This window comes from Musca autumnalis, unplaced genomic scaffold, assembly GCF_047663935.1.
Source record: "Musca autumnalis isolate F117 unplaced genomic scaffold, ASM4766393v1 scaffold_1, whole genome shotgun sequence".
NCBI classification, from domain to species: Eukaryota; Metazoa; Arthropoda; class Insecta; order Diptera; family Muscidae; genus Musca; species Musca autumnalis.
The window spans coordinates 308,235,462-308,247,054 of NW_027411644.1; the positions used below are offsets into that span (position 1 = coordinate 308,235,462).

An 11,593-nucleotide genomic window follows, 5' to 3' on the forward strand; every position below is an offset into this window, starting at 1 on the left:
GCCGTTATTAAACAATAACAACATACATACTTATTACTTTATGCATGTATGTATATACACATAGGCAAAGGGCCACATAAATAAAGGGCAACAAAGAGATAAATAGAGATCAATGCAAAAGTGTGTTGACTACATGAAAATTCAAGGTTGCGATCGTATTTAATAAAACAACATAAATAAGAAGAAAGGTAAATAAACAGTGGCGGCGGTAACATTCCCCCCTTCGTAAGCGAACTAGGGCCTCTTGAGCTTACTGTCATCCTTCTTAATACCGACGTCCAGGACTGCTATTTTGGTTACTGGCCTTTCGTACTCGCTGGAACTGGTTCTAACTTTGACGCTTCGAACTTGACCATCTTTTGCTGCAAATAACTCGGTTACAATACCTTTGGGCCACTTGTTGCGAGGTAGTGTATCGTCAACTATAATTACGACATCTCCGACAGTTGGTGGTGGAACTTTTTCGAACCACTTGCTTCTTCGTACCAACATTGGTCCATATTCACGTACCCATCTTCTCCAGAAGTTATTTGCAAATTGTTGGGTTTGATGCCATCGTTGTCTTAGATCGTAGTCGTATTCACAAAGAGGTTTCTGCCCTGCTGCTGAGCCCAATAATAAATGGTTCGGTGTAAGTGCATCGTCATCCACTGTATTTAGAGCCACAAATGTTAACGGGCGAGAATTGATGATAAATTCGACTTCATAGAGTGCACATCGTAGGGTCTCATCGTTAAATTTGAAGGCTGGACACATTGAGTAAAGAATGGATTTTACTGAACGTATTAAACGTTCCCATGCACCGCCCATATGCGGGGCAGCTGGAGGGTTGAATCGCCACTTGATAAAATCATATCTGGAAAATAGCTTTTTGAACTCCAAATGTTGTCTTTCCTCTTGGAGCATTCTTTCAACAGATTTAAAATTAGTACCGTTATCGGTGTATATTTCTTTGGGAGAGCCACGACGACTTATGAAATTTTGAATGCACATTATGCAGGAACTGGTGTCAAGACTATGAGCCACTTCGATGTGAATAGCACGTACCGTTAAGCATGTAAACAGAACACCCCATCTCTTTTCTTTGTGCCTGCCGACTGTGACATATAATGGGCCAAAGAAATCAATTCCGACGTAAGTAAATGGACGTTCAAAACTAGATACTCGGGCTGACGGTAACGCTGCCATCTGAGGTGGACATGGTACTGCTGCTAAATTCTTGCATTGTTGACACTTTCTTCGTACACTCTTATAAAGTGCTCTCAATCTGGGGATGTAGAATTCGGATTTAATATTTGACATCACTGCTTCATGCATACAATGATGAAATTTTTGATGGTAGAATTGAACCACCAGAAATGTTATGTAGTGACTGTTGGGTAGAATTATTGCATTGTTGCAACTTAACATCTCAGCTCTTCCTGAGACACGTAGAACTTCATTTTCGTCTAAATAGATATTCATTGGCTTCAATTTGCTGCCTTTTTCTATCGGCTTGTTATTCTTGAGGCACCATATTTCGTCAGGAAACCCGCTTTTTTGGGCATACTTGTACAAAACAAGTTTGGCTTTCTGGACACATTCGAAATTCACATTTTCTGGTAATTTGCAGCTACGGACCACAGACTTTAACTTCTCCATATAAAGTAGAAATAGCGACAGCGCTTTATAAAGTCGTCTCCAGCATGAAAAATACTCAACATTTATGGTGAACGTATGTGATTTCGAAATATGCAACAGACAATTACGCACCTCTTCTTTTGTTTCTCCTAATACGGGATTTTTCGGCCAAGAACTTTCATCTTCTTCAAGGAACTTAGGACCATGGAACCACAAATCGTCATTACAGGACCCAACTTTCGTCGCAAAATCAGCTGGATTCAATTTTGAAGGCACCCAATTCCACTGGGTAATATTTGTAGACTCCAGGATTTCTCCAACTCTGTACATTACGAACGGCTTAAAATTCTTCGGATCCATGGACAACCAACTCAGTACAGTTTTTGAGTCCGACCAGAAGAAACTTTCTGTACATTGAAGTCTCGTTGCTTTTACTATTTTGTCTGACAGGCGCACACCAGTTAGGGCTGCTTGAAGTTCCAATCTCGGAATAGAAACTGGTTTGAGGGGAGCCACTTTGGATTTTGCTGCTACAAGACTGATATTGACTTCTTCGAGATACTTAATGCGAAAGTAGCACAACGCTGCGTATCCGTCTTCCCCAGCGTCAACAAAAGTATGAATTTGAACTTCCTGGGTGAACTTCAACAGCTTGGAGTAACATCTCGGAATTTGTACTTGCGAGATCACCTTCAAATTGGACAACCATGAAGACCAGTTATTATATAGCTCGTCATTTAATTCATCGTCCCATTTAATTGCCGATCGCCAAATCTGTTGTAGAAGTATTTTCAACCCAATCGTGTAATGGGAGATGAATCCAAGCGGATCAAATATGGACATCAGGACTTGAAGAACCTCCCTCTTCGTAGGGACCACATGCGACTCGAATACGTTTCTCGAGAGCCGTGAAAATCTGCAATTATACTGAAACACATCATTATTGGATTCCCAATACATACCAAGAATTTTTTCGACGGCTCCAAACGTATTCTTTGTCAGCTCTCCATCGCCTAATTTTTCCTGCACCAATTTGGAATTCGACACCCAATTTCTCATGTGGAAGCCACCAGCAGCATGTATCGTTTTAACCTGTAATGCTAACTCTAGGGCTTCTTCTTCACTTTGTACGCTGTCGATAAAATCATCCATGTAGTGATACGACTCAACCGCCTTAACTGCTCTGGGATAATTTTCACGAAAGTCGTCTGCGTTCTTATTGCGCACAAAATGAGCAATACATGGAGCACAGCTAATTCCAAAAGTTAACGCCTTCATCACATAAACACTGATTTTGTCTACGTCACCATTTTCGAACCACAAAAATCGTTGAGCATGCATGTCTTCATCTTTGACGTTGATTCTATGAAACATCTCAGCAATATCACCACAGACTGCAACTTGACCAACTCGGAATTCGATTAAAACATTGAAGAGTGACGTAAGCAAATCAGGACCACATAGCAAATAATCGTTGAGTGATTTGTTATTGGATTTGGCTGCTGCATCCCAGACCAGACGTACTTTACCAGGCTTATTCGGGTTAAGGGCCACAAAAATTGGAAGATACCAGGTGCGACCAGGATAATTACTCATTTCGGAGTCCAAAACTTTTCTTGCGTATCCTTTTGAGAGAAGCTTGTCGATTTCCTTCTGCATAGTCTGCTTTAATTCAGGATTTTTCTTAAACTTCCTCATGAGACACTTTAGTCGATGAACTGCGACATTGTAGCTATTAGGTAATTGAGGATCACTATCTTTCCACAGTAGGCTCACTTCAAATTGTTGATTTTTCTTTGCGCAGTTGTTTTCCAAAATCTGCCTGGCTCTTTGATTCTCGATCGACAATATATTTTTAGGTTGCGACACATCCAGAGAAAAATATTCTTTTACTTCATCATGTAAGATTTGATAACGACGTTCACATTCACAAGTGTGTATATTCAGCGAAGCTATTTTACCAACATCCTTGCCACTACCTTGAAGAGTCCATCCAAGCCGAGTCTTCGTTGCAATAAACTGATTATAACCACCTTCACGAATTTTCATTGGGACAGCCACTCGCCAATTATTAACTCCAATTAAAATCGTTGGCTTTGCGTTGACATATGACTCGACTGGCAATCCTTTTAAATGTGGATTATATTTCACAACATCTTCAAAATTTAATGTTTGCTTGGGCAGTTCAAGATTCTTTACTGTTCTCACATCGTGCAGCATAAAACGAGAATCACCTTTGACACCAGACACTTCAATATTAATTTTCACCGAGTCATCTTCAGAACGAGTTGTGTTGCCAGTCCAACGTAGTTCCAGAGGTTCTTTTTTGCCTTTAATTCCGAGCTTATTGAAGAACTCTTTCTCCATAAGAGTCACGGAAGAACCTTCATCCAAAAAAGCAAACGTTGTCACTGAGCCAAAATCATAAAAAACTCGAATCGGCAAAATTCTGAAACATGTCTTCTCTTTATCACTGTCACGATGAGAATTTACACTTCGGCTTTGTTCGGTAGGCACGAAATTATTTGCACTCACATTCAATGAGGACTGATGATTATGTAACAATGGATGATGCTTTGCTTTACAACCACCGATTTCACACACTTTATTTGAAAAGCACTTTCTGCGATGTGAATTTAGGCACTGGCGACACAATTTGTTTTCTTTCACTATCTTCCATCTAGCTTCCAAATTTAGGGATTGAAACTCACCACAACTCTGGATTTTATGAGCTTCACTTTTGCACGAAAAACAAGTTGGTTTCCTTGGGCCACTATCCTGATGTGTATTCACTGATGCTCCTTTCTTGCTTGTTATTGGAGACACGACTTGGCTGGCAGCAGCGGCTATGTTGTAAATCCAATCACTAAACACTTTCACTATAGGAACATTAGAATCCTTTTGATGCATAGCCCAACTTAATTTGTGGTTATTCGGCAATTTGTCCACTAATGTCTTCACTAACATCGGATTATTTAAATGAGCCTTCATATCGCACGCTTCCATTGTAGAACAAATATTTTTAATTGTTAATGCATATTCTATTATGCTATCCAGTCTGTCCTTCAGTGGTGGAATCCTCATGGCTTTATCGATCATGCCATCTAAAATATGTTCAGGACGACCGAAACACATTTCCAACGTCTGAATAATTTCACCCACCATCGAAGGAATTAATAATTTACTTTTCACCAACTCTTTAGCACGACCACGGAGACACGACTGCAAACGCATTAAATTTTCACCATCAGTGTAACCAGCAATCTCGGTACTATTTTTGAAATTACTGATGAACAACGGCCAATCCTCTGGGTTTCCATCAAAATTCGGCAAATCCTTTGGTATCACTTGTCTGGCTGCAATTTGAGCTGCTGTTGGTTGAAATGTTGTAAACGTCTGAGAAAAGGAACACGATGGCTGGCTTACGTTGCCTTGGGACAGAATTTTATATTTCTTCTCCAAATATTGCCTTTGTAATTCTTTCTCCTCTTCCAACATCTGCAGCTGCAATTGAGTCTGAGACATGTTGCTTGGAACCACGTCAGAAATACCGGAATTCTCAAAATGGCGGTCTTTATGAAAATTTTTATTAACACTGTTTGAATATGTCGATGTTGTTTTTGTCAGTGGCATAACTGTCGTTTGAGACATAGTTGTTGGTACTGACGACACTGTACTGGAGCCATGTTTACTTGTACTTGGATTATGTGCCTTTTTATATGCACCTTTTCCAAGAACGGGATCCATTTCTTTTTGTTGTTGTTTTTGTGATGTGCCAGGTTGCACCATATTGGCTGGTGATGATGAAGCCTGCCTCCCGGCAGTGAAATCAGCGGTATTATTTACGGCTGGCATATGCTCCGATCCATCACACTCGTTACTTTGGGCCACAGATTGGTCACCACAGCACGAACAACTCCAGCTTACATTCTCAATGTTGCTATCCACTTTAACACACTCGAAATGGAACCACTTGTCACAAGAATCACATTGCACCATACGATCGGTGTCTTTTAAATCGCATTTGTTGCAATTAAAATCGGTTTCTGACATGTCGTCAAATTGTTGAAACACGATATAAAATTATTGTTATTTTATTGAGAAAATATTTTTTTTTATTTTTCAGAAAATAATTCCTTTTCTTATGTGCGACACTCTTTCCACGGTTCTTTGATGTTATTCACGGCTTTTAAATTTATTCTTTTTTGACACAAATGCTCTTGTACACTTTCTGTAAATTTATTGCCGAAACCGCGGTAATTATAACGAGCTTTCGAAATTATTTTTATTATGTTTTATTAAAAACTCTAAATTGTTTTACTTAAATTGTTTTTAAAGAATGTTGAGTTCGAGACGCAAAACAACTTTTTTAGTCGCCCTCTTCCAAATAAAACACTTTGAAATAATTTCACTTAAAATGTTTATTAATAATAAAGGGACTGTGGCGCTTTAAAAACAATTTGTTCGCTGCGTATTCAAATTCGAACTAATTATTGTCATCTCTTCGTTGCCCTTTGAAGCTACTTGTTTTCGTCCATTAGACATTGCCGTTATTAAACAATAACAACATACATACTTATTACTTTATGCATGTATGTATATACACATAGGCAAAGGGCCACATAAATAAAGGGCAACAAAGAGATAAATAGAGATCAATGCAAAAGTGTGTTGACTACATGAAAATTCAAGGTTGCGATCGTATTTAATAAAACAACATAAATAAGAAGAAAGGTAAATAAACAGTGGCGGCGGTAACACTATTCTTTTTCGTATTTCACAACTGATGTTGTTTGTTGTGATTATGGCGGTGCCGAGGTAGACGAAGTCCTTTTCTACCTCAAAATTTTATGTACCAATATTGACAGATGGTGTGAGATCTGTGTACATATTACGCGTCGATACCATCAGCTTGGTTTTATCGCCGTTTACTACCAGACGGCCTTTAGAAGATACCCTTTCGACTTTTGCAAATGTGTCAGTTACTTCCTTTACCGATCGACCCATGATGTCAATGTCGTCGGCATAAGCTAGTAACATATGGCTGCTTGTGTATATTGTTCCGCTTCTTTTGACCTTCGAGTCTCGTATGACCTTTTCCAGGAGGATGTTGAAGAGATCACACGACAGGCCGTCTCCTTGTCCGAAACCTCTTTTTGTAATAAATTCTTCAGAGAGGTTATTTCCTATTTTAACTGAGGACCGAGTATCAGTTAATGTCATCTTACAAAGCTGAATAGCTTTGCGGGAATACCAAAATCAGACATGGCATGGAACACATTTGAACGTATAGGGCTGTCGAAGGCTGCTTTATAATCGACAAAAAGATGGAAGGTGTCGATCTGCATTTCTTGAGTCTTGGATTTGTCTCAAGATAAATATCTGGTCAATGGTTGATTTACACGGTCTAAAGCCGCACTGATAGGGTCCAATTATTTCATTGACCATAGGCTTTAGTCGCTCACCCAATCTTGTATGCAATAGGGAGCAGACTTATGCCCCTGTAATTGGAGCACACAGTCTTCTTGTGGGCACCTGCCAGATGGTGCTAACTAGCTGATGCATACACCTTATTAGCGTTTCGCCTCCGGATTTGAACAGCGTTATTATTCCTCAGGCGGTTTATTGCTGCTTTTACCTCATCATGGCCAGGCGGTATATCAGCGCCGCCCAGGATTTTTCATCAATGTTTATACCCTCAGCATTTATGCTAACGAGGGTATACACACTTTCATATGGGCAAAATGTGCCTCATCGAAATAATGGTTTTAGACCCAAAGTATGTTTGGACGAGATGTGTTTCAGACAATTTGGAGTTGATTTAGCAATGTCCGTCCGTCTGTCTGGCTGACTGGAGCGCACGATAACTCTTTTGGCTATCGTAATATTTTGTCCAAACTTAGTTTAAGTTTGAAGATGGGCCATATCGGTCCACTCCTTCAGGTACATCCCCCACAAAAGTTCGAAAATGTTCGGAAAATGTGTAACTGTTTAAGGGAGAAAACGAGTTGGGCCATACTTTGCACATCGTGACATTTCCAGCTGACTTAGGTGGGGCCCCAATATGGACTCAATCGGTCTACTCCTTCGGGTACCTCCCACACAAAATTTTGAAAAAGTTCAGTTTAGGACCTACTCTCGAATCCCTTCGGTTTTTGTTGCAACAACTTGTATTCATTGTCCCCCATACAGCAATACAAGTTTTATCAGTCCATACTTCCTGAGAAAATAGCCTGAAAGTTGCAAAAAAACCCTATGACACCGTGTGTAGTGGTCGCCAGATAACTCTGGGACGGATCGGCAGATTCGGTACAAAAGTTGGCCTTCGTAATATTTTGTCCGAACTTAGTTTAAGTTCGAAGATAAGCCATATTGGTCTACTTTTTTAGGTACCTTCCCCACAAAAGTTCAAAAATGTTCGGAAAATTTGTGCGTACAATAACTTTTGGTGGGAGTGACATATTTGGTCCATATTTTACACATCCTTATATATCTACCAGGTATAGGTCAGGTTCGAATATGGACTATATTTGTCCACTCCGTCATGTACCTCCGACACACATTTTTGGATAAATTCACTTTAAGACCCGCTCTCGGATGACTTTGATTTTTGTTGAAGCAACTTGCATTCGCTGCCTCAATTACGACAGTAAAAGTTGTTTCAAGGGTAAGTCCATACTTCTTGAGAAAAAAGCCCGTAAGTTGTAAAAACCCCCTATGGCACCATATGTAGTGACTGGAGAGCTCGAACCGAATACTGCGTTCGTCCACACTTTGGGTATCGTAATATTTCTTCGAATATTAGATGAAATTCGAAGGTGGAAAGAGTGGACCTTCCGATACCTCTCCCACAAAAGTTCGAAACTATTCGCTAAATTGGTACTCTAAATATTGTCGAAACTCAGTTTAAAAAAAGGCCAATCTATTGATATCCCCGCAAATTTTTGCACTTTAATCCTATCCATATTGTTTTCAAACCCCCTTTAAATACGTTAGTTTTTTTTGGAAAAAAAGTATTTCAATCCACACAGGCTGAGGGTATATCTCTGTCGGCAATGTCGACAGATACTTTTTTTACTTGTGTAAATAACATTTACTCCTGCAGTGTATGCTTGTTGATCTAGAGAACCGTAGTAATCTTCGCCTCCTCATGTCGATGATCAATTAGTAACATCAGAAGATATCCAGGTTACGTTCTCAGGGTAGCATTTTGGCATGTTAAGTGTTTCTTCCAGTTGGTTTTGCTAACGAGCTACTCCTTACCGTCTTAGATAGTTATGGCATACATGGAAGATCTTAATGATGTAGAGGTTCTCTCTTGTATCGCTGGACCTCTCCTTCGAGATCATGAAGATCAACCATATGGTATTTGGTATATCTATTATGGCTCTCACGAGCAAGTACTGCAACGAGAGCATTCCATTATGTTGCTTTACTGGAAGAGTTTTTGTCTCCTCATGTAGATGGTCCACTGAGGACATGAACAGGTCGGTTGCGGTTCTGAGAGAGGCATTCCGGTAGGTTTGATTGTTTTTCCATCGCATTGCACTTACGAGTATTCACGGACCAAACTGGCGCCGCATAGCTTACCACAGACCGACCTATCGCGTTATATATAAATATGTGGTCAACAAGGTTTGTTTATTTGCACGCCAGAAAGTTGTGACATGTTGTCGAAGGTGACCCCTAGAATTTAGGGGTAGTTAGTGTGGTTGAAAGGAGTGGCCGTAGATTTATTGGCGTATATTTTAATATTCCTCACTTGAAAAAGGTGATAAGATCAGTCAAATAATAATTCAGCCTTTCACAAATAACGTCAGGCTTGACGTCAATATCGCACATTCATCTACATACGTAACGATATCAATACCCTCTGGAGAGTGTGGAGATATTACACCACCTTGTGGAACTCTCTTTTTCACTCTACGGAGCTTGTTCTTGAATTCCAAGTACGACTGGCGTCCACACATACAATTGACTATGTAACATTTCGAAGTTGGCCAGGGGATAGTCCGATCAATGTCCTCAAACAGTGTGGAGTGCTTGACAGTGTGAACGGCTTTTAATAAATCGAGCGCCGTGAAAACTGTCGTGACCTGTTCTGGTTGAGCTCTCGACTAATATGTGTGGTTATGGCGTGCAACGCTATTGTCGTGATGTTCTACCTACGGAACCAATGCTGGTGATCGGCAACTGGATAGACAAAAGCGAAATAGGTCTGTACGATACACTTTTGCTGGCATCATGGCGTGACTTCTGTAGCTACATCATTTTCTAGACTTTCAGATTTAAGACAAGATGTGGGTGCCTAGGGACAGGTTATAAACTTTGATGAGATATTCAACTCCCGCTTTATCCAACTGTTTCAGCATTACTATGGAAATTCCATCAGGCTCCAACGCTTTGGATGATTTAACGTTCTTAATGGAATTTCCTCCTTGGCAGCAACATTTTTAATGTTATTTAGTTCTCTTGTGTTCGTCCTTTCGCTCCGGGGGTGCTCAACAACCTGTCAATTAAAATAATTGGCGCACCTCTTCGGATCAGTCATCGTAACGTCGCTTTATTTCCCGTGCGTGTTACTTACCAGTTATACACTTCTTCCGGCTTCAATGTTGCAACTCTTAAGATAATTTATCCAATTATTCCGGTAATGCTCATCATCCAACCTGTTGACTTCAAGTGGTAGCTCCCTGGCTCTTGGGTTGGCTCGACGAAGCTCATTTACTAATCCCTCCTCCTTTGCTGGGAAATCTGGTCTCTCTGGTATTCGACCAGAACCTATTTAGCGAGCGGTTGCAACAGCTATGATATATCGGATCATCTTTCTGCTGCCCGAACATCAGCAGGCTTGGGCAGATCTCTGGAAAGATCTAAAGTGAACGCTCTATGGCCTGATTATTTAGCCCTCCCATGGTTGATAAACGTGCCGCGTTAAGAGGTAATCGGGCGTTCTGCTGATGTACACAATTATCGAGAGTTGGTCTGTCTAACCTAAGCGAAACGACGGGTTGTCAGGTGACGTCAGTTGAGGTAACACAATGGTTAATCTGGCGAACTATGACCCTCTCCGCTGATTCTGGCAGGAGCATCGTCACAGACCGTGTAAAAAGTAGAGCTATCAATCTTGTCAGATAGCGTTATACCCGTCTGATCAATGCCGGGGGCCTACATTACAAAAAATGGATTATTCGAGTTTTTGATTGCATTAAGCATCCATATAAGAAATTATCAATATCTTCGATGATTTAGCCATTTATAGGAAACGAGGTAGTATTTCCTGTTCCAACTCACTTTAGCAGTATATTCCATCAAACGTTCCAGCTTTTATGTGGTCAAAGCTATGTGAGAAACGGCGGAAGTCGTTGGCATCGCCGACACAAATTGTCATTGAATGCCGTATAGAATCGGATTATTAGTGATTTCGACAAATCTAGTGATACGAGAAGCGTGTCTTGTTCTGGTTGGGACCACTGATTATATTTGTGGCCTCAAATATCTTTGCTACTGACGATAGAAGAGAGATCGGCCTTCAGGACTACAGACTTTAAAGGCTTCGGTAATGTTTGGGGTGACTAACAACAAATTGAGGAATTGATTGAGTACGGATCCGGCATTCGACGACATTGCATGATTTTACTTTCCGAATGACTTCTACAACATCAGCACTGATGGTTCACATTCGACTGCAAGAGTTCGAAAACGAAGCAAAACTTTTGTCTTCGTCCAAACACTTTTTCGACAGACGCACCTTCGCGGATCGTGGCCAAATATGCCAGATGTTCGGTCGTTGCTTCTACCAGGGCTGGAAGACAATTTAACCGTTCACCACTGTTCCCTTGACTCTTGGATCACCTGGGTTGGTTCGGCGGAGCTCATCACGTTTTACGGCGATTTCTGCGACCACAGCTGAGAATATAGGTATTATCTGGGGTATTCTGAAACACTTTTCAACGACCCTAGCATTTGAGTC

The 11,593-nt window shown here is 40.6% G+C and overlaps 1 protein-coding gene across 1 annotated transcript; it reads right to left on the minus strand.

Moving 5' to 3' along the window:
• Positions 1 to 234: 234 nt before the first annotated feature.
• Positions 235 to 5,673, minus strand: LOC141392625 (uncharacterized). The gene is made up of 2 exons (XM_073965560.1): positions 2,583 to 5,673; positions 235 to 1,097 (listed from the first exon to the last, which is right to left on the minus strand). Exons 1-2 carry the CDS (start codon positions 5,671 to 5,673, stop codon positions 235 to 237), a joined length of 3,954 nt encoding a protein of 1,317 aa, XP_073821661.1.
• Between the last annotated feature and the right edge of the window lie 5,920 nt (positions 5,674 to 11,593).